This window comes from Argopecten irradians, chromosome 7, assembly GCF_041381155.1.
Source record: "Argopecten irradians isolate NY chromosome 7, Ai_NY, whole genome shotgun sequence".
NCBI classification, from domain to species: domain Eukaryota; kingdom Metazoa; phylum Mollusca; class Bivalvia; order Pectinida; family Pectinidae; genus Argopecten; species Argopecten irradians.
The window spans coordinates 17,923,564-17,948,363 of NC_091140.1; the positions used below are offsets into that span (position 1 = coordinate 17,923,564).

The window sequence follows — 24,800 nt, forward strand, 5'->3', positions numbered from 1 at the left end:
TCGATGCCTGAATCTTAAACTTGACCAGATCATTAAAAATGATATTGGTACTGCTAAATAAACTACATGTCTACATGTTTTGTTGACTGCTTATAGGTCAAAAACAATGGAATGTTATTTCCTTTTTTATCATAATCCAATATACATATTTAATAACCAGTGGCTTACTTATTTTTTAAAATTACTTTGACAATTTTGTTCTGGTCTTTACTATTCATTTGGCATAAATGCAGCTTGGTTACCTTATTATAAGATAAATTTTATAGGTGTTTGGTTAATTTATATAAATTATAACATGGTTTGGTAACTTTTTGGACGGATAGAACATTTATTTTTACCTTTAAGAATCATGGCTCATTTTTCGTATTAAATGCAGTACAGAAATAAATACTTATTCTAATTGAAATACGAGGTTTTGTATGCTTTAACAGTTAGGTAGAAGGAATATTTCAAACACACAGAATAGTTTATGCATTTTCCCCCTGATCAAACGGATGGATATATTCAAAATGTTTTATTACAAAAAAAGGTAAGATCACATTTTTTAACTGTTCGTAAGTGGGAAAGACATAATTACAATTTATCACACACTGTTAAGAAATAGCCCATAAACCTTACATGCTGTTAACGTGGAAATGTACTGTACGTGAGAGGGGGAAACGCTTACTTCGTAAATGTCGCTTGATCGCAAAAATTTCCCCCGCACGGAATATTTTGTACATGTTTGAACTTTGACGTTAAAAGTCTGAAAGTGTATCTTTCGCGAAAATAACAAAAAAAAAAAAAAACAAACAAACAAACAACCAAATAACAAAATAACAACACCATAAAAGTTGTATGCGTGCAAATTAAAGTACCAATATCCGTATTTGTATTATTTTATCATGATTTAGAAGAATGTTGAAAACAAATCCTGATGTAAATCATGCAGAGACAGGGCTAAATTGAACTCAAGATGAACGGAAATAATTCGGATTTTTTTTATAAAAATGAAATAAAGGTTGAATATCGCTAGGTGGGTCTCATTTAGTCAATCAAACCGAAGTTAGCCGACATTGTAACATCATTGCCAAGAGCGAAATGTGACTACCGTAACTAGGTAACGTCTGTCCGAACTCTTCCGAGAACCGAACGGGTCATGAACTTTCCGACTTCCTTTCGACAATAATCGTAACCTTTATGGCGACCTGTTTAAAATGAAGGCAAGTAATGACTTTCAAAACTGCGGTACGAAACTAATTAAGAAATCCTGATGAATATTCTTCGATATAACTTAATTTCAACTACATCTACAATTACTAACACTATCGGGATCGAATCTAATTTGACTTTTTGTTGATAGTTACGTATAGTGTGGCTTTAAGTACTCGCGAACATAACCATGTTTGCAGTATTAAATATGCATTGTTTGTAAGTAATTAATTAGCCGAATCAAAATCTAAATAACAAATACAGTTACGATCCATTCAATAAACAAATAAGAATTGAATCTTGCTTTGGTCGATTTTATGGGGTGATGAATTGAGTTGGTCTAAAAACAAATTGAATGAACTGCGAAGCAGTTCATGTTGAATTTGTTTCAAGAGCAACTCAATTCCTCAACCCATGAAATCGACCAAAGCAAGATCCATTCCTTATATTTCAATTCAATCGTATACAATTTTTGTTAATTTTCATTAAAAAGTTTTGTGAATATCTGAGATTCTACAAGTCTACAACGAGAGACGTAAGACAATAGTGCGTCATTAGAAGACAACTTATTAAAATAAATAGCGTAAATATTACAATTTGTCATACATTTATTTCGAAACAATCATATTATCAATGTCATCCAGATGAAACATAAAACATTTACAATATATTAACAAAATATTGCAAAAATCGTCCACCGAAGCTGTGGATGGATAATGTCTAGACTGTGTGATACGATTGTCTCAAGCTTCCATTCAAAATGGACGGTCACCGTAACGTGATGAGAACCCGACGGATATAGTGGTTTATGTAGGCTATGCAGCGAATAGCGACGGCTAAATGACTCAGTGTAATAGATGGTTCTCTCCACTCTCGAAAAGAGTGATACTTCAAATTGGATAGAGGCAATACTTGGACAAGCTTAGATTTCAAATTAGCCAAAGGAAAAAAAGTCAGGTTTTGGGGACATGGAAAGGATTTCACGCTTTTTACAACAAATGTAAGAAGATCACGCCAAAGTGAGTCAAGGCTAGGTCAACTACGACCGTGTAATATTAAATAAATGAAAACAATTGTTATGGAATTATATTTTGTTTACTCTCCGAACTTGACAACATTTCCCGCCAAATTGAAGTCAGCTGTTCCGGGAGTTAATCAACAACCTGGCTGTTACATCACTCGTATAACAAATGTTTATTTCATCGGAACATTAAATTTAAAAGAAATGGTCCGTTCGAATAAATATATATAGAATATTTTTTTTCGTTGTTTAATAATGTGTAAATTACATTTTTGTGCGGATACAGGTATTTTAACATGACGCTTTCAATGAAATTGCTGCTGTTCTCTTAGCATTCATACTGCCATAAATGCCAACTGAATGCAGTTCAATGATAAATTTACTTTCATAAACATATTGTCAATGAGTGATTTATTGATGTGTCATTGAATTTTTATAGCACGACAGCTGTAGTCCTTTGCTGCTCTTGTAATTCCCAAAGTCGCGTCAAATGTTGGAAGTTTGTCTGGACTCTCGGGCAAAAACTCAAACCTCTGGAGCAGTGACGTCATAAAAAGAAACAGTTCCATCCTCGCCAGGGATTCTCCGAGACAAACTCGCCTACCTGTAAAATTAATACGTATAAATATACAAATATTAGGATTTCAATTTTTTTTAAATTGACTTTTTAGTTGAAATGTTTATATTCTACATATAGACGTGAAATCTTTGGAAAATGCAAATGAAATGGTTGACAGTTGATACATCACAATGGCGAAGCGGTGAAAGTGTTTGTCATTCTATAACTTTTCTATAACATATGGAGTGAAAGATCGAAAGGCAATTTGTAATATTTGAGCCTTTGGTTGCCGATTTTTTTCATGGTATTTCGGTTTTTTTATTACACCAAATGTTTTCATATCAGGTAAACATATATCAAGACTAAGGAAAAGCAAAATAAAATTACACTTTAGGTGTTAAAACAACTGTAGGTGTATACATTTGTGGAGTTGTGATTTTCTATTAGTTTGCGTTTGGATAACGAAGGATTTCATTTTGAACAGCTTATGTTGCCAAGTTTACTACCATCAGTCATATTTCAAGAACGAGCAAAATAGAGACAAACATTGCAACCTCGAAGTTAGCAAGACAATAACACTTCGAGTTATCCGAATATTTCATTTAATGATACTCAATCGCCGACAGAGCATAAACGATACCCATCAATAACTGATGTATAATCGTATTCATATGTTTCTAACTAACACAAAAATTCATATAAAATGATTCTGCTTTTGTTGCATGCTCAATCAGTACATCATTATATATAGGTTAAAGTGTCATGTCATTTTTCGGGATGCAATTAGTTATTTCTAATATTTGTATCTTGAATTGAAATAAGAAGCTCACATTTTTTAATTATGGTAATAGTGTAAAGTAAGTAATTTTTGTACATGAACAAAATTTCGTCTGCAGCTGTTTTTGATAGAGAAAAAATGTCATTCGTCAGCGATGGAGCATCTTATATATTATCTGAACAAATGTTTAAAAACTTCGGGGATGATAACATATTTCGAATCATTGATTAGTCACAATTTTCGTTGATTAATATGACATCATAGTTTTTTGACGTCGCTATCACTGAAAGATGGGACTAATCGACATTGAATCGTCGTTAAGCCACATGGTTTTGGTATCTCGAGACCTCCATATTGAACAGGGTTTGTCAATCGTCACGAATAATATAGAAATATTAACGTTTAAAACATTTCAAGAAGTATATCTACTGTAGGCAAGACTACCGTTATGAAGATAAAATCAAGTGGCGATTTTATTTAATATAGTAAAACTAAACAAAATGAAATATTTTATGTCATCAAAATAATATCAATCCATGTCTTGATAAAACCAAAAGCTTATATTTTACGCTCAAAAACTCTTTACTTACCTAAGGAGAATGCCATAACATCCCTTTCTTTGCCATTCATTTTCCCATCCTGTCCTAGAAATCTCTCGGGTCGGAATTCATCGGGATCCTCGAACAAGTCAGGATTTGACATCACAGAGTCAAAGTTAGGCATGATGGTTGACCCTTTAGGAATGACCATGCCCCGAAAGGAGATGTCCTTCTTAGCCCCATGAGGCAAAGAAAGTGGAACAATGTTGCCTTTTCGGAAAACTTCTGTCATGAATGCCTCGTAGTACGGCATATCGGTTTTGTCGGCGAGTGATGGAAGTCTTGACGAACCGACCACTGTCATTATTTCTTGTCGAAGTTTGTCCTGGATGGGTTTGTTATGAATGAGAAACAGCATAGCCCAGTGGATTATGGTAGCTGTCGTGTCAGTTCCAGCAAAAAACAGATTCATGACAGAGATCATTAAATCCATATCTGTAAAACAAAGTCACCATAGTGATTTAAGTAGGTCATATCTGCAAAACAGAGACACCATAGTGATTTAATAAGGTCTGTAAGAAAAAGTGACCACAGTGATTTATTAAAAAAGTAGGTCATATCAGTAAAACAAAGTCACTAAAGTGATTTATGTAAGTCTATTTCTGTAAAACAAAGTCACCATAGTGATTTATGTAAGTCTATTTCTGTAAAACAAAGTCACCATGGTGATTTATGTAAGTCCATTTCTGTTAAACAAAGTCACTTTAGTGATTTATGTAAGTCCATATCTGTTAATCAGAGTCACCATAGTGATTTATGTAAGTCCATTTCTGTCAATCAGAGTCACCATAGTGATTTATGTAAGTCCATTTCTGTCAATCAGAGTCACCATATTGATTTATGTAAGTCCATTTCTGTAAAACAAAGTCACCATAGTGATTTATGTAAGTCCATTTCTGTAAAACAAAGTCACCATAGTGATTTATGTAAGTCCATTTCTGTAAAACAAAGTCACCATAGTGATTTATGTAAGTCCATTTCTGTAAAACAAAGTCACCATAGTGATTTATGTAAGTCCATTTCTGTAAAACAAAGTCACCATAGTGATTTATGTAAGTCCATTTCTGTAAAACAAAGTCACCATAGTGATTTATGTAAGTCCATTTCTGTAAAACAAAGTCACCATAGTGATTTATGTAAGTCCATTTCTGTAAAACAAAGTCACCATAGTGATTTATGTAAGTCCATTTCTGTCAATCAGAGTCAATATAGTGATTTATGTAAGTCCATTTCTGTAAAACAAAGTCACCATAGTGATTTATGTAAGTCCATTTCTGTAAAACAAAGTCACCATAGTGATTTATGTAAGTCCATTTCTGTAAAACAAAGTCACCATAGTGATTTATGTAAGTCCATTTCTGTCAATCAGAGTCACCATAGTGATTTATGTAAGTCCATTTCTGTAAAACAAAGTCACCATAGTGATTTATGTAAGTCCATTTCTGTAAAACAAAGTCACCATAGTGATTTATGTAAGTCCATTTCTGTAAAACAAAGTCACCATAGTGATTTATGTAAGTCCATTTCTGTCAATCAGAGTCAACATAGTGATTTATGTAAGTCCATTTCTGTAAAACAAAGTCACCATAGTGATTTATGTAAGTCCATTTCTGTCAATCAGAGTCACCATAGTGATTTATGTAAGTCCATTTCTCTAAAACAAAGTCACCATAGTGATTTATGTAAGTCCATTTCTGTAAAACAAAGTCACCATAGTGATTTATGTAAGTCCATTTCTGTAAAACAAAGTCACCATAGTGATTTATGTAAGTCCATTTCTGTAAAACAAAGTCACCATAGTGATTTATGTAAGTCCATTTCTGTAAAACAAAGTCACCATAGTGATTTATGTAAGTCTATTTCTGTAAAACAAAGTCACCATAGTGATTTATGTAAGTCCATTTCTGTAAAACAAAGTCACCATAGTGATTTATGTAAGTCCATTTCTGTAAAACAAAGTCACCATAGTGATTTATGTAAGTCCATTTCTGTAAAACAAAGTCACCATAGTGATTTATGTAAGTCCATTTCTGTAAACAAGTCACCATAGTGATTTATGTAAGTCCATTTCTGTAAAACAAAGTCACCATAGTGATTTATGTAAGTCCATTTCTGTAAAACAAAGTCACCATAGTGATTTATGTAAGTCCATTTCTGTAAAACAAAGTCACATAGTGATTTATGTAAGTCCATTTCTGTAAAACAAATCACCATAGTGATTTATGTAAGTCCATTTCTGTAAAACAAAGTCACCATAGTGATTTATGTAAGTCCATATCTGTCAATCAGAGTCACCATAGTGATTTATGTAAGTCCATTTCTGTAAAACAAAGTCACCATAGTGATTTATGTAAGTCCATTTCTGTCAATCAGAGTCAACATAGTGATTTATGTAAGTCCATTTCTGTAAAACAAAGTCACCATAGTGATTTATGTAAGTCCATTTCTGTAAAACAAAGTCACCATAGTGATATATGTAAGTCCATTTCTGTCAATCAGAGTCAACATAATGATTTATGTAAGTCCATATCTGTCAATCAGAGTCAACATAATGATTTATGTAAGTCCATATCTGTCAATCAGAGTCAACATAATGATTTATGTAAGTCCATATCTGTCATTCAGAGTCAACATAATGATTTATGTAAGTCCATATCTGTCAATCAGAGTCAACATAATGATTTATGTAAGTCCATATCTGTCATTCAGAGTCAACATAATGATTTATGTAAGTCCATATCTGTCATTCAGAGTCAACATAATGATTTATGTAAGTCCATATCTGTCAATCTGAGTCAACATAATGATTTATGTAAGTCCATATCTGTCAATCAGAGTCAACATAATGATTTATGTAAGTCCATATCTGTCAATCAGAGTCAGCATAATGATTTATGTAAGTCCATATCTGTCATTCAGAGTCAACATAATGATTTATGTAAGTCTATTTCTGTAAAACAAAGTCACCATAGTGATTTATGTAAGTCCATATCTGTCAATCAGAGTCAACATTATGATTTATGTAAGTCCATATCTGTCAATCTGAGTCAACATAATGATTTATGTAAGTCTATATCTGTCAATCAGAGTCAGCATAGTGATTTATGTAAGTCATATCTGTAACACAAAGTCACCATGATGATTTCCCAATGACCTTTTCCTCTTTAATTCAATTTCCATTTAATCAAACCCATTGATAATAAACACGTATTGATAAATGTAAGTTGTTTGTGTATCTTGCAAAATAACTAAGGATAATATCTTTCTATTGATAGTAATTTAGCTTGCTTTCAAATGAAGGAATTGATTGATTAATCTGTTTACAAATTTAGACAAACTTTAAAATAATCATTTCGTTACAATGGTTGTGACAATAGATACAATGATGAAATGAAATCAGACAAAACTGATAACCAGAAATATTACATTATGGATATGTTGTTTAAAACTTTTACAACAATCACTGTTTCGCCAGCTACCAATAAAACCACCCGGTAACTGAATCTGCTCCGACATATCTGCTCCGATAATGAATAGGTAAACGTGAGTGTGCAGGCACAATGCATGGCTACATACCATCTGTTGATTGGTCAGTGATACATACAAAAATCAACTCTCCAAAGTGAGCGTCATCTTACCATCAAATTTCAAATCTTCATCGCTGCTATTTTTCTTTTGTTGTTGAATGAGAAACGCTTCAATGAAGTCACGGGGATTATCACGGTCCATTTTGTGTCTGTGCTCTTGTATTTGTTCACCAATAAAATCCTTTATTTCCTTGATGTTATCTACTATTTTCTTTATACTGAACCGATCTCCAGGTAGAAATCTTAACCAGGGGAAAGTATTGATGACACCTCCCACAACAAGTAACCGAAGTGTCTCAGAGATAAGCGTGGTCAGCCTTTTAAACTTTGTGTCATTGTAATCGAATCTATTACCGAAAGTCATGCTACATATGACATTCGATACTGCTAATACAGCGACTCCCTTCATGTCGTAAGGCTCTCCATTTTGTTTCTCTATGATTTCTAGATACGCTGTGACTTCCTCTTGTATCCTTAACTCCAAAGATCTTTTTTCGAATCCTAAATTTCGAAATGTTGCCGAAGTAAAAGTCCGGATTTGCTTTACATAATTGCCGGAGGAGAAAACAATGCCTAAATGAAATACATAATGTTACACATTAATATATGTCTTTCTAACTATAGATGCAATGATGACTTACAAGTTTTTGAGATTAATTACTCTAAACGGTTGTTACGTAATCAAATTGGTATACATTTGATTTGATATCATGATCCCTGTATTTGAAAGGATTATAAGATGGTAAATAATGCAAAAATTAAAAAAAATACTATTGCATTAAAACAAGTCTTAATTTGGTGGCAAATACACTTACCTTTTTCTTGAAACATTTTTTCTTCTAAAAACCCACCAGGTCGGTCGGCGAACTCATCTCCTTGTTTGATAAAGGCCTCCCTCAGCGCTTCCCTGCCATTGATGATCACGTTTAGATTAGGCCCGATCTTCAAACTAAACACGTCGCCATATTGCCCTCGGAGTTCTCTAAACACTTCCAGTATGTTTCTATTCCTCAACAGTGTTATACATCCAATGATCGGGTACCCAGTAGGACCAGGCGGGATATTGGCCGGCCATTGTAATGACCGACTGACCAACAGGATCAACAGTACCACAACGATGGTCACTGTCACAGTATTAAAGTTGACGAGCGAGGTGAACTCAAATATATTCATCTTATCTCCGGGTGTAACTATGTTTTAAATACTTTACACATATTGTTATCAAAGAATACGTCACACCAAGCCACCATCACGACAGCTATCTGTTTCACATATTATAATTTACATGTAGCTAGGTCACCCATTTATTACACAGATACAGTTATTCGAGGTCAAAGGAGGATTGTCAATTGGGTCCTCTGGTGGCCATGACCGATAAGCATTATTTTGTTGTTTACAGATACCCGGGGGTTAGGACATCTGGTATGACTAATTATAATAAGGCCAGGTCGGAGTCCCTTGTCAGTTATGTGGAGTGACACAGGGAAGCCAATTTTCTGTTTTGTCCAGTTTTGCTGTTTTCATGAATTAGAATGCAATCGTATGTTGAAAATAAAACGTACTGGAAAATATAACTTAGTGTCATTTTTTGTAAAATGACAATTTGCAAGAATAAAGTTCATCTGGTGTCATGATATACCTGAAAAAATTGTTATATCATATTATATTGAATTTAGCAATTTATATATTTGGATATTATAACCTTAAGCAAATAACATCCTGAAAGAACGTTTAGAAATGTTGTTATGCTATTGTGTATTCCACCTAACAGCGAACTCTCTTTTATCCAGTATAATGATTATATGTATGATGCAGTTCGTGGCGCATTCTTTGCTAGACTGTTGTAGTCATGCATTGCTATCTATTCGTGAACATTTTTTCACGAAGATATTCAATGACTACCCAGTACACGTCTACACCCTTTTTACCAACTCCCCAAGGGAAGTTTAGATTTCAACGTTCATCGGCAGTCCACCTACCACCTTGAAAGATATTTTTGTTGCTGAGGACAGTGGCCTTGTGTCATTTCTAAAAGTGTATTTTTCAGTAATAGCTTCACGTCAAATATTTAATTAGAAACAGTATGCTTAAATGCCTGCTACACTGTATGTTTGTCAAAGTTTATAGCTATATTTCACTTTTCCTATTTGGTTACTTGGTTCGTCTTGCACTGTATCAATTTTCTAAAAAACTTTAAGTTTCTGTCGTTTATTTATTGTAACTCTTCAAATATTGAAAAAATAAAGACATGAATGAATGAAAGGTTATGGAACGCCAGAACTGTCTTTGGGGATTATGAACGTTAATATTAGGTGGTTTTGCCATTATATTCGGTGCATATTTCTTCATAGGTAGTAAGTACTTACATTGTTAAATTCGGTCTTAAGTCTTGCGGTTGCTATATTGTTATTAATATGTTGTAGATATATCCTTATATGCAGTGGAATTTACTTTAAATGCGGTAGATATGTCTTTTAATGACATTACCCGCCTGATATTCAGAGATCTTGCCCGTGGTAAGGAAACAAAAGAACATGGATGCCTGTTGTTGCGTGTGGTAGAGGAAAACCGTGGTTCGCGTGCTATCTATGTTTATCGACCGAAACCGAGATCTAACGCCTAACTGAAGCGAAAGGTCTTGATATAGCATGGTAAGCTGACCTTAAAAGATGTGTTTGTGCAACACATCAATTGTATGTGTGTATACAGTGTATTTTTGTGTGTATCACTGTGTCTTTATATATAACGTTAGGGCAAAGAAGTAATTCTAACAGTGTGGACAAAACTGTGTCTATATATAGTAACATAGTATCAGGAAGGGAATTTCGGTGTAAACACCATGGATGTTTGCTCGCTTTTCAACTTTACGCTTGTAACAGTGGTCATTGTTGTGGTACTGTTGATCCTGTTGGTCAGTCGGTCACTACAATGGCCAGTCAATGTCCCACCTGGTCCTACTGGATACCCGATCATTGGATGTCTACATCAATTACGAAACAAAAACATCCTGGAGTTGTGTAGAGAACTTCGACAACGGTATGGCGACGTATATAGTTTTAGGATAGGACCGAATCTCACTGTTGTTATATCTGGAGTGGAAGCATTAAAAGAAGCCTTTATCAAACAGGCAGATGATTTTTCGGATCGAACAGATGGCTATATACAAGATGTCTTATTTCAAAAGAAAGGTAGGGTCATGCACCCGTATTTCGTAAAAGTAGATACCGTAAACAAATTATGCACAAAAATATCGTTTTAGAAATAGTCTAGTCTTATAAGTGTTGCGTTGGGGGCAATATATATATGATAATTTACCACATATAGAGTTTTGATAGAGAGAGAGAGATGTTTAAATGTTACGTACATTATAAATAATGATACTTAATTGTGTTTCACAGTATGGGAAATCGATATTTTTTGGGCTTATAGCAGTGTATAACTAACCAAATAGCTTGTCATTGGTGCTTGATTTGGTCACACTGTATTCGGAAAATTGTTTATTTAACAAAACTATATTTATGAGGATTAAAGGTGCTCCCTCACCTACGAATGGTATTTGTTCTATATAAAAAACAGGAGCAGATAATTTGGGTTTTATCGTCAGTTACAAAAGTTATTTACTAAATTACCAAATTACCGCCATTGAAAAGTCTGAGCTTCTTATTTTAATTCAAGATTTAAAATCATTAATGGAATTAAGTAATGATTGTGCATGCACAAACAGCAAATTGATTATTTAATATGCATTTTTGTGTTAGTTATAGACACATATCAACACTATTAGACATCCGTTATTGTTCAAATGATAGGTATCGTTTATGCTATGTCGGCGGTGGAGCATCTTTGAATACATTACAAAAATAGTCATGTAAATATTGTCACCTGTTCTATAATGACTTGGATAGTCGTATTGACTCATATCTGTGAATTGAACACATTTCAGGTGTAAGTACTTCCGAGGAACACTGGAAACACACAAGGAGTTTTGCATTGTCAACATTGCGGAGTTTTGGATTCGGAAAAAGATCTTTGGAGTCAAGGATTCAAGAGGAAATAACGGCGTATCTGGAAATCCTTGAGAAACAAAATGGAGAGCCTTATAACATGAAGGAGTTGACAGTGGTAGCGGTATCAAATATCATTTGTAACATTATGTTTGGCAACAGATTCGAATACACCGACGAAAAATTTAAGAGACTTACCTCCCTTTTCGCAGAGGGCTTCCGGCTAAGTTCGGTGGCAGGGGCTGTTCAAATCTTCCCAGTGTTGAGATTCTTGCCTGGTGATTTATTCAGCATGAAAAGGTTAACAGAAATCATCTTCGATATAAAAGACTTTGTAGCTGACCAAATACAGGAGCATAGGAACACATTGGAAGAAGAAAACCCACGTGATTTCATAGATGCCTTTCTGGTGCAACAAAGGAAACATGAAGCGGGTGATCCATTATTCGACGGTAGGCTCTTAATCAATTGTAATTAATAATTTTGTGAAGCTTCCGTGAAATACCAATGTAAAAGGTACATATTGATCTTGTGCAATCAAAAGAAGGAAAACTAAAACATAAACAATAACTATCATTCAAAGGTGTGACCATGCATGCCAAAGAGGTTGTGTATTACGAGATATAACACAATCGTTTTTATTTCGACAGTTAGGATTCGTGTTCCGACAACTCTAGCACTAGTAGTACGTGGTAAATATTGACCACAATAACGTATCTTATTCCAGGATACACGAAATCAAGGTTTTGATTGTTGTATTGTGTAGGTGAATGTTGCGATAAGTTTCCTTTGGTAATAATATCGGAAACTGGTATGGCAATTTGCGCATCTTTTTACCCAGGCACGGAATCCTTGACTCGGTTTACCTTTAACTCAATGTTTGCAACTTTATTTCAAGCTTGAGCCAAGACCATTCTTATGCTTATTATCTCAGAATCATACCTTATTCTGTCCATTTCTCCGCTGTTTGTAGATATGAATATAACAATAACCATTGTGAACATATTTCCCGCCGGAACCGACACGACAGCTACCATGATCCGGTGGGCCATACTTTACCTCATTCATAACAAATCCATCCAGGACAAACTTCGACAGGAGATAATGAAAGTGGTCGGAACATCCAGACTTCCATCACTCGCCAACAAACCCGACATGCCATACTATGGGGCATTTATAACAGAGGTCTTCCGGGTGGGCAACATAAGTCCACTTTCGGTACCTCATGGTGCCAGGAAAGACATCCACTTCCGGGGCATGGTCATTCCTAAAGGGTCAACCATCATACCTAACCTTGACTCTGTGATGTCAGACCCGGAATTGTTTGAGGATCCCGATAAATTCCTACCCGAGAGATTTCTAGGACCCGATGGTAAACTGAATGGAAAGGAAAGAAATGTCATGGCGTTTTCCTTAGGTATGATTATTAAATGTTATTTGCCTTTTTCCGGTAATAAAAGGTGTAACGAAAACGTTTTTTTGTTTTTGTTTTTTTTATGATCAGTTTGTACTCAAATGTTGTCGATTCTAGAAGTAGAGGTAAATCTAAGATCTTCATCAATTCAAAAATAATATGGTTCTGCAATATATATTTAGAACTTTACGCCATATGTAAGATATTCCTGCACGAAAACAGTACTACTACTTTATAAATGAAATTATTTTAGATTTTAATTTTGACAACTTTTTTACAGGCAGACGAGTTTGTATGGGAGAGTCCCTAGCGAGAATGGAACTATTTCTGTTTATGACGTCATTAATTCAGAGATTTGAATTTCTTCCTGAGAGCCAAGACAAGCTTCCATCATTAGACGGAATTGTGGATTTTTTGAGAAACCCAAAGGACTTCAGCTGTCGTGTTGTAAAACTGCAATGATATATGTTTTTTTTAAATGTAGGAAATGATTGTCGATTGTGTTGAGGACTGATATGCTCATCCTATATCATTTAATAGCAGTGAAGCATCTTTAACTGTTTAGATGTTTTGTTGACCTACTATATGTCAAAGACAATACACTGCTATTTCATTATTTCACCAAAATGTAAATCTTATCTTTTCTAGCTAAATGTAGTGACTTATACCGTAATACGAATTGTCAATTATTTTGCCAATTGTTTGCTGGCCTTAAATATTCATTTTTGATTAATTAAATGAAACAGAAAAAAATATACATGTAATTGATTCTTGATTGTTTTGAATTCATACTAAATCTGACTTTCTGATTGGCCATTTTGATACAACTATGAAAAAATCCAAGAATGGCGCGAAAAGCAAAAGTTATAGTGACATCACAATATAATCCCTTGACAAATCAATAAAATTAAAAAAAATAAAATTGAACTCACAGAACAACATGGTGTGGGCGTGGAGATAATTAGAACTAAAGATATATTCAAAATTACGTAAAATAACAAGACTGAAACATTGTTATTGGCAATTATCACTAGAACCTATCCGTACTACGGGAGATAATTTAACATTGTATATTGTGTATTGTACAGAAGTTAAGATTCGCCAGGGTTTCTCCACGTTTAATCACATGCGTCACATTTCCTACATATATTTATACACTTGTAGTCAATATTAATTGCCAACAGGACAGCGACAAATTACATGAAGCGGACTTTTTGCATGATGTTGCATGTAATATCATACAAATATTGTGTAATGATCAGGAAACACGTGTAACTTTAGTAATGTAGGGGAGGTAATTCTAAGTACAAATGGGTTTACAGCTGAAAAATAAGTTAAAAATTAATGCTTGTATAAATAAGTTAAATCAATGTAAAACAAAATGAAAATACATATAAATATTTTGGACAGTTTTTGTTTTTATTTTAAAATAAAATATGAAATAAAATGAAGTACAAAATTTAATGTAGGCCTATATGAAATAATATTTTTTTTTCATCATTAATTTTTCCTTTTTAATGTTCGTGACATTATTTTTACCGCAACTGACACGACAGCTACCATGGTCCGCTGGGCCATACTTTACCTCAATTATAACTAATCCATCCAAGACATACTTCGACAGGAGATAATGACAGTGGTCGGGATATCCAGACTTTTGTCACTCGTCGACAAAACCAACATGCCTTACTTTCAGGCATTTATGACAGAAGTTCATCGCATGGGTAATATAGCTCCCCTCTCGGTGCCTCGTGGGGCCAAGAAGGACATCCACTTCCGGGACATGGTCATTCCTGAAGGTTCAATTATCATACCTAACATCGACTGTGATGTCAGACCCTGAACTGTTCGAGGATCCTGATAAATTCAGACCCGAGCGAGTTTTAGGACCCGAAAGAAAAATTAATGGGTAAGGAAGGGATGTTTGGACTTTCTCCTTAGGTAAGGAATGGTTTTCACGCGTGACATATATTCCTATGATAATTTAATTTGTGAAAATGCAAACCATAACCCAAGAGTACCAAGAAGCGAGACATCATTAGGGTCGATATTTACTTCATTGTGTTGAGATTTAAATTAAAAGTTCCGTTGTCTTTCGAAATCGCACTCCATTTACTATGGGTATTTATGCTGCATCATCACCTTTGTGCATTAACTATTAACCATTACATTTTCAATTAAAACGTTTAAACTGTAAACCACGATTTTTTTTTTATCAAATAGAGAATCGAAATTACGTGTTTTTATTATTAAACTAAAATAAAGACGAATATAGATATACAATTATTATAAAAGAAAACTAAAAAGACGGAATAAAATATTTGTGTGATGATCAAATGATAGGATTATAATTACTTTAAATCCGAATGTCTAAAAAAAACTATCTTTTTTACAGACTGACAAGTGTGTTTGGGAGAATAACTAGCGAGGATGGAGTTATTTCTGATTATGACGTCACGCTCCAGACGTTTGAGTTTCTCTCTGAGAGCCCATACAAACTTCCGTCACTGGAGGCAAATGTGGGTCTTGCAAGAACAGCCAAGGACTACAGCTGTAGGGCTGTAAACATTCAGTGACACACAAGTCAATTATTTTTACGAAATGTATTAACGTTTTATGCTTTACGAAAAATTTAGTTTTACTGGTATAACATAAGACAAAAGTGTTTTAAGAGATATCATACTCTTATATATATATTTTATCGCAAATTTCCTTAATTAAGTTTCTAAAAGCCGTCACTTAAAGATGTCAGAGATATAATATTGAAACAGATTTTCTACCACAACACGTCGTTATTCCACCCCCAGACAATCGTATAAATGTGATTGATGTAGGGTGAATCTAGATTAAAAAAGACGTTCTGTTAGTTGGAATGAATTGAGTAGTTGTTCACAATTAAAATAATTTGTTATTAATACATTCTTAATACAATTAAGATTTTTTTAATATTAAGGAATACCTATTTGCATATGAAAATATCACTACACCTTTTTTGCATATATCGGCAAATATTGTTTTTCTAATGTTGGCCTTAAGTTCTTGTTGAAGGTGATTGTTACAGAAACAGGTCACACACTTCGGGGATATTGGGTATGAAATTTGTTTCATACACGTAAGTTATGTTTTTAAAATTACAAAAGACATTCGCTTTACCTCTTTTGTAAGTTTTGATAAATCATCTATGTGTGTGAAGGAAAGTCACTCATTGTGTAACCTCTATATTACACACGAGCATCGGTTTGATAATGTTAATTATTCCATTCATGCCACGGAAAAGATAAGTTTAACGAAAACTGTATATGTTCTCAATACAATATGGCATCAAAACATGTTATGAGGGTGAAGGTAATTCATTTCCGCTCATCAACCATATCTTGTATTACTGACCCGTCTATGTTATGTACATGCGTGATATGGGTCTAAGAAGTAATATCCGCCTATGTTCGGGGAAAAACAGGATCCTTACAAACGTTTATCTTTAGTATACGAATTACTTCAAACGGTAAAGATATAATCATTATTGTGTCGACAAAATAGATCAGTGACTTGCTAAGGCAGCCTGTCTATTTGTCTAAGACACATTGTAGACTTAATTAGACTAATGGACTCGGTCATGGGTCTGTCAAGTGAACAGGGATATCGATGAAATAGAGTCATTAATCGAAATATCAAGTGAATTCTATATAGTCATAGTTGAAGGAAAATAAACTTTTCATGTAGCTATTTGTTCGTGACAGTTGTATATTAAATACTTATTTCTAAAAGTATATATATTGTTTACCTTTTAAATATAAGAGAGATGTATACAATAGAGAATAGTTAATAATAATTTTGAACATCAATATAAGTTTGTGATTTTGTCTTCTTTTACTTAAAGGCTCTAGTTGAGTTTCATTATAAAAGATATAGTGAGAAATACCTCTTCTAAGTCCTTTTATTATATACGCATGGCATCAAGTTGAATAGATTCAAGAAGATCAGATTCGGCTTGAGTGCAATTTTCTCAAACTAAATCAGCATATTCTAATATTGGTTTTATTTATGAATTATATAATTTTTTAAAAGTAAAAAGTATAAAGTTTTCCTTTCAACTAATGTTTTTGATAGACGAAGTAAACTTTAGAGTTTTGATACACATAAGAAATACGGTCCATCCATGTTCCTTTACTTTTAAAGGTAAAGTGGTTATAAGATTCATATTTTGCAATTATTATTAAACAAAAGATGTGGATAAATGGTTCATCTAAGCATTTTATCATTTTACATGTTATGATAAACGTATTTTCAATTTTAAGATTGTAATGTATAATTAATGAAGTGTTTGCATTTACAAGCATAAGCATGATATAGGAATAATTTACAATGTACAAAGTCATGATTTTGAGGTTTGTTTAAAACACTGTGATCACAGTATCCTAGTTATGCTGTTATATACATGTACTATAAATATTTCATTACTAAAAGAAATAGACATTATACATGTACCATATTCTATCTACAGGCCTCGGTCAGGATTTAGCACGCATTCTTGTTTCCTAGCTAAAGGTCATTATCTAGGATATATACCTGATGATCTTTTGATGTGTACTACATACTGACCTTAATGTTGACCCGAGTTCTGTTCTTACACGTAGGTTTTATGTTTTTATGGAGTTTTTTTTTTAAATTTAATATTTTTCATACATAGTGAAGCTTATTCATCATTAATAATTGATTCAGACAGAATTAAGATTTAAAATTTTATATAAGAAAAACAATACAACGATTGTATTATTCAATATGTATGTAACGCAAAAGCATTAAACAATTGTTCCAGTCCATAAATTACAAACATAGTTTTATGAATATCACACTCAAAAAAGCGGTACAATACGGAGGCGTATTATTAAGTCTCATTGATAGAATAGTTTAACATCCCAAATGTGAGAGCTTTGAAACTGCGAAAAAATTAAAGCAGATCGAACTCCGATTTGTGATTGAAATATCCCTATGATACCCTAACAGAATGCCATATTATCTGTATACTGTATCGTTATTCAAAGAGCACGTTCTACGGCATTCTCTCACTGAACCTTTTTGAATCTGATTTTTATGATAAATATGTTTAAATCAGCAGTTTTATTTTGGTGGAAGCGACAACCGAGATTATGTTAAAAGAACCATTTCCTAATTTGTTTTGGTGTTCTTTCTTTTAGTTTAAACATGTTTCATTTGAACAACTTCAAAAGGGAATCGGACTCCAGTTTTACCACTTAAGATTGCCCTCTCCAATACAAAATGTCTGTGATGTTATAGAATTGCCCTCTCCCATACAATTGTCTATGATGTTATGACAACATAAAAAATGGTATGTTTGATAATATACCTTTAATTTTACCATCAATACTCACGTCCATACTTTAGGTAGCCGTTTCCGTGGTAACCACTGTGACAGACACATTCCGTCAGCACATTGGGCATGTTCTGGACAAACACCTCACCACAAAAATGTATATCGAAAGAAATGTATGTTACTACAAAACAGCATTAGAAGCTTTCTGTTATCAAAATGATATTATTAATAATATTTATTATAGAAGACATTTATAATTTTTATTTGCGAAATAAAGTAATGGCATTTATTCGAAGGTAATGTCCATTATTACATCCCTGAACGAGATACTAGAAACATTTTAGCCAAATTTAATATCTTCAATGAGACTTTTTACCTTTAACTTAAAATCTTTATATTGCATAGCAGTCATAGATATCCTATCTAAATTTTCATTGATATATTATATATGGATATATTCGTAAACATGTTATGAAACATGCCATGCTTTGTTTTACGGTAAATACATAAATTCCACATTTTAGGCAGTAGATGAAAACACTGAAAATAAGTTTCTGCTAATATGCAGCTCCATATATAGTCTACCATGCTATTTGCATTTTGAGTATAGGCTTCGTTTTCATATTATTGTAAATTCCTGGTTAACCAACATTCTTAACACATATACCAACCTTCTTTCAGTCTGAATTATATTAATAATAACCAGAATTATCGTCTATTCCAGACCACTAACAGGTAAATGTTATAAAGCTTTGATAGCGTTTCCTATTTGTTTTATTACACTGTCCAAAATAGCATGTATTCGGTATTAGTCTAACAGAATATGATAGTAAAATTGTTATCAGCTTTGGGCTATCATGCAACCCCTCCCGGAAACCAACATAATGTATAAAATAATAACAAAAAGATCATTATTTACTATGACCGACATTAAACTACAATTAACCAACAATATCTTCAAATACACAATATTTCGTCAATATCCTATATTGGGGAACACAAGGCCATGTAATGTACAATGTACTGGACACAACATCCTGAATTATGACTGTTTACGAGATTGACGTTATCCTGAAGGGAGTAGCTGGGCATCATACGGATGTCCACGTACCATCTTCTGACGGCCTATAAATATTACTAGGCATTCTATACCATCATAACATCTACACAACAACGTCGATTGATTGTACATATAATATTATCGGTTGAGTAACATATTTTATTTTCCTTGTTGTACACGGTGTTTATTAAGAATACGTTCTGAATTAACTGTCAAAATGGATATAGTGGGTTTTATACACGCCCCACATACAGAAAACAAAGAGTTAAATGAATTGAAAATGGCCACCATAAGGTGACATATTTATTATAAAATTTATATAAAACTCTAATATTATGCAAACAAATTGACACGCTATTCAGTTTTATAAAATTATGTTAAAAGATTATGAAACATAACATATTCAAGAACATCTCAATATTGATATTAAGGTGGGGGTTCGATAGAACACAGCCCAACAATTTGAAAAAATTACAAAGAGGAACTAAAATTATAGAAAAAGGGAGGGTATACGAAGGGTGGAAGTTTGACAATTTGTGTAATTTATATCAATAAATGTTGCACAAAATGTATGCCAATATGGCGCCCATGAATTTTTTTCTTAGATGAATTACAAAAGGTACAAAACGGTACCCCATATAAAGGATAGTCAAGCAAAGGGGAACAACTCTTTCAAAAATTGTACACAGTTACTTCTTTATGTGTCAGTACAAAAATTACCTATACGTATATCTTGCATTTAGCTCTTTTCTCAACTTAAACACTGTGACAGTGGCCATCGCTGTGGTATTGTTGATCCTGTTGGTCAGTCGGTCACTAGAATGACCGGTCAATATCCCACTTGGTCCTACTGGGTACCCTTACGTGAGATGCATACCTCTAATCAGAGACAGAAAAAATTTGAAGTGTTTAGAGAACTCCGAACGCAGTATGGTGATGTGTTCAGTTTGAAGAGAGGACGAACACTGATGGTGGTCGTCAATGGAAGTGAAGTCTTAAAGGAAGCCTCTGTCAAACGTGCGGATGAATTTTACGACCGACCTGATGGCTTCATATCGACACATCTCTTTAAAAAACAGAGGTAGATTTTTACAGAGTCTATGTGGCCTATTTTAGGTTAATATGAAGATGATATTTGGTATTTTCATAAAATGATGTTATTATGGACACTAACGATGTAACTTCATCAAGTACCTCTGATACTGGTCGATTTGGTTTCCATAATTGTGATTCTTTTAAAAGGGTCGAGCTGCTAAAGACATTTTTGTACATAACAAAGTTGTACAGTATTAGGTTCTGTTATTCCAGGCATACTATAAACAATTAAAACTATGATTATGATTAAGCCATTTTGAAAAATAAAATTTATAAATACTATTTCATTACAGGTTTTTTCACTTCCGGGGAACATTGGAAATACACCCGGACATTTTCTTTGTCAACTTTGCGGAATTTCGGATTCGATAGAAGGAGTTTGGAATCTAGAATCCAGGAAGAAGTAGCAGCTTACTTATATGCCATTGAAAAGTTAAATGGAAAACCTCACGACTTGAAAGAGTAAACAGTACTAGCAGTATCAAATGAAATATGCAGCATTACGTTTGGAAACAGATTTAAATACACGAATGAGGAATTCAAGAGACTTTTATCCCTTTTCAATGAAAACATCGGCTTAATGCGATCGGAGGAAGTTCTAGATCTTTCCCATGGTTGAGACACCTTCCTGGAAATTACTTCAACGTTCAAAAACAAGCCAAAACATTAATGATATCAAAGGCTTTGTCACTGAACGAGTACATGAACATCAAGATTCTCTAGACGAAAACAATGAACGTGACTTCATCGATGCTTATCTGGTTCAACAAAAGAAGCATGGCCAGGAAGACCCGTTATTTGTTGGTAAGCTTTGAGTATGTTATGACCTATTCAATCATAAGAACGAAACACGACAATACAATGACAATATTGATATATAACTATCTGTAAAATGTGTACATGTAGTTATGGTAAAGCCAAATTTTGCTTCAAATGCAACTTTATTTGTAATTTGTCTAGGTCTAGATATCTGTGTATTTCCAGCGAATGTGAATTATGCATTTCGGTTATATTATGATTTTTTTTGCTGTTTCTAGACAAGAACATTATAGTAACGGTAATGAACCTATTTGTGGCTGGAACTGACACGACAGCTACCGTGATCCGATGGGCATTGCTTTACCTCATTCGTTATAAACGCATCCAGGACAAACTTAGACAGGAGATAATGACAGTGGTCGGAACATCCAGACTTCCATCAATCGCCGACAAATCAGACATAACAGAGGTTCTTCGTATGGGCAATATAGCTCCCCTCTCTTTGCCTCACGGGACCAAGAAAGACATCTACTTCCGGGACATGGTCATTCCTAAAAAGTCAGCCATCTTACCTAACTTTGACTCTGTGATGACAGACCCAACATTGTTTGAGGATCCCGATAAATTTCAACCTCAGCGGTTTTTATGGTCGGATGGCAAACTTAATTACAAGGAAAAGAATATTGTTGCTTTCTTGCTAGATAAATAATTGCTTCCTTTTGGCATCCATACGACGCTTGTTATTATCAATTATTTCAAAAGAGGTAGCTGTTGAATTATAAAGAAACCTTGATATAAATATGTAATAGCGATACACATTTAAAAAATATTTTGAAATATATCTGAAATCAATGACAGTTGAATTGATGGTCGATATTTAGAAAAAATAACCTATTGATCTTTGGCCTACAAAGCGTTTGACGTTTTCAACTGTTTTTGTAAAATATTACTACTTTGGAATTAGTATAATAACGATTATCAGTATTCACATTCCCATCTTATATTTACTGTTATTGATATTTTTTAGATTTAAAAAATGATATGGATAGTAAATAAAAATTAATTAAACGATATGAAATTCCGGAATTTAATACATGAAAAATCACAGATATACATGACCAATAGTTCCTTATGATGAACGCGTCTTTTATAAAATCAATGTCATTAATCATGCGAAATCTTTGCAGAAAGAATAGTTATTTCAATTATTTTGAGTAAAACTAAAATCCAATTCTCTTTTACAGGTCGGCGAGTTTGTCTCGGAGAATCCCTAAAATAAAATCCCATAAAATAATTGGAAACCTACAAAAAAGTAAAGAAAACTAGGCCCGAGTGATTTTCGGAGGCAGTGCTCCACTACGGCACATAGGGACCAATTCGTACCCGGCCGAAAGGTATAGTAGGCCGGGTACGTATATTCGTTCTAACAACGATATATATAGTCGTTACGTCTCGGTTACCTCCATTTTCTTCGAAGTGAATGTTTTTGATATATGACTAAATTTTCAAATTGAATTTTTTTTTTAAATTCAAATTAATTGAAAGGTGTCATTGTTATATTCCCAATCAAACTATAGCTATACCGTTAATTAATAGGAACTATATCTTCTATCGTCCTGACTACCGTATTTACCCAACTTAGCAACCATCACCCTTTTTGAATTTGACGATATGTAAAAGCAGACTAAGTTATGTAAATATTTAGATTAAACAGTGTTTTTATTGCGTTAAAGGTGGTTTGAACGTATTTGGACACAGATATATTCTACATTTAGCGCTAATGCGCAACATTGAATATGTCTGTATCCTATTGCATTCAATTTATGTGTATAATAACTCAATAGTAGGTAATTATAGAGCTGATATATCAGTAATCAATGATGAATCGAGTAAGTATGATCATTGATATTATACTACAATAGGAAGTGTTACATTGCGGTTGATTGCATTTACCCCGAATGATTTAAATGAATGCCATACATTATTATCTTTTTATCGCCTCTACCTTAATAACGAATTTTGTTTCATGACGCTTAATAATTTTGTGTTTAAAAAATTCGTGCGTGATATAGGTTTTTATTACAATTCTAATTACCCGCTAAATGTAACTCCGCGCAAACATGAGCATTGGTTTACAGTATCATAGATGAGGAATCGGACGACCATTGGAACATCTAGGTTCTCCTGCTCTGTGTAATTAAACCATAACAAGCAACAGAATGATTATAATGGTTAGATATTCCTATTATGTATGTTTGTGTAGTTCAAAAAGACAATTAAGAACTTTTATTCATTTGGAAAAAAATGATATGTGAAATAGCCTTTCTCGTGAAATTCGGTGATATCATAAGAAATAACATCACATGCTAATCCCCATAATGACAGTCCTTGGATATTGTTTGTTCGTAAAATGGTCTTATAAATTAAGTGAAGTCCTCGGAAGTCAGACAAATACAGAGCATATAATGATTTCAGAGAATTGAGTAAGAGGAGCATTGTCACAGTTATCATTTCAGAGTTCAACGAGTAGCTTAATAGAAGTAGTTGGCTGGATTTGTGTCAGTATATTTGTATACTATATAACCATAGTTGTATTAAGATTGAAGATATATTTTTATTATTCCGGCTATAGTCGTTATTTAACTAAAATATCTTTTTTTTTCAGTAAAATACTTTTTTTTACTCAACCATGAAATTGGAGAAGGAATAATGGGATACATTGTTCCTATCTTCCTACCGTCAGTATTGTACGTGATGCCCTTATTGCATGATCGTAAAACTGAGCCGTCTAAAGAAACTTTTGTATTCTTTCTAATTGACCTTTGTCTGCCTATATCTCCCTGAACACCGCCTCGCTTTTGGCGATGAGTTGAGCGCTCGCTCCCGTGAGGAAGGATCTTGTTTTGTTTCTCTGACAGCATGCTTCAGTATGCTAGCACTATGAAAAGGGCAAGTGTTCCTCTATAACAACAAACACGACCATACTGCAGTCTCAAATAACCCGCACATAATTTACTAATGTGCATTACTGTATACAGAGGAGGCCGTTATAAAATGACTGGTAATAGAACGTTAATCAGCTGATCAACCAACCGACTACAACCAACAAACCAACAAACCAAACAACCAACCAACCAACTACAACCAACAAACCAACCAACCAACCAACCAAACAACCAATCAACCAACCAACCAACCAAACAATCTCCAACCTCCAACCAACCAACCAACCAACAAACCAACCAACCAACCAACTATAACTAACAAACCAACAAACCAACCAACCAACCAAACAACCACCAACCAACCAACCTACTAAAACCAACCAACCAACCTACTAAAACCAACCAAGCAACCAACCAACCAACCAACCAACTAACTAACTACAACCAACAAACCAA

The 24,800-nt window shown here is 33.7% G+C and overlaps 2 protein-coding genes and 1 pseudogene across 2 annotated transcripts; 2 read left to right on the top strand and 1 right to left on the bottom strand.

Annotated features, from left to right (window-relative positions):
• Positions 1 to 1,795: 1,795 nt before the first annotated feature.
• On the bottom strand, positions 1,796 to 9,309 carry LOC138327743 (cytochrome P450 2B19-like). The gene is made up of 4 exons (XM_069274082.1): positions 8,551 to 9,309; positions 7,787 to 8,308; positions 4,140 to 4,583; positions 1,796 to 2,816 (listed from the first exon to the last, which is right to left on the bottom strand). The coding sequence occupies exons 1-4, from the start codon at positions 8,906 to 8,908 to the stop codon at positions 2,635 to 2,637; spliced, it is 1,506 nt and encodes a 501-aa protein (XP_069130183.1). The 5' UTR covers positions 8,909 to 9,309; the 3' UTR covers positions 1,796 to 2,634.
• A 1,197-nt stretch (positions 9,310 to 10,506) lies between these two features.
• LOC138327744 (cytochrome P450 2B1-like) lies at positions 10,507 to 16,876 on the top strand. Its single transcript, XM_069274083.1, has 5 exons — positions 10,507 to 10,923; positions 11,679 to 12,191; positions 12,713 to 13,156; positions 13,434 to 15,094; positions 15,549 to 16,876. Exons 1-4 carry the CDS (start codon positions 10,575 to 10,577, stop codon positions 13,613 to 13,615), a joined length of 1,488 nt encoding a protein of 495 aa, XP_069130184.1. The 5' UTR covers positions 10,507 to 10,574; the 3' UTR covers positions 13,616 to 15,094; positions 15,549 to 16,876.
• LOC138327057 (cytochrome P450 2B5-like) overlaps positions 14,983 to 24,800 on the top strand; it is a 14,804-nt pseudogene continuing 4,986 nt past the window's right edge.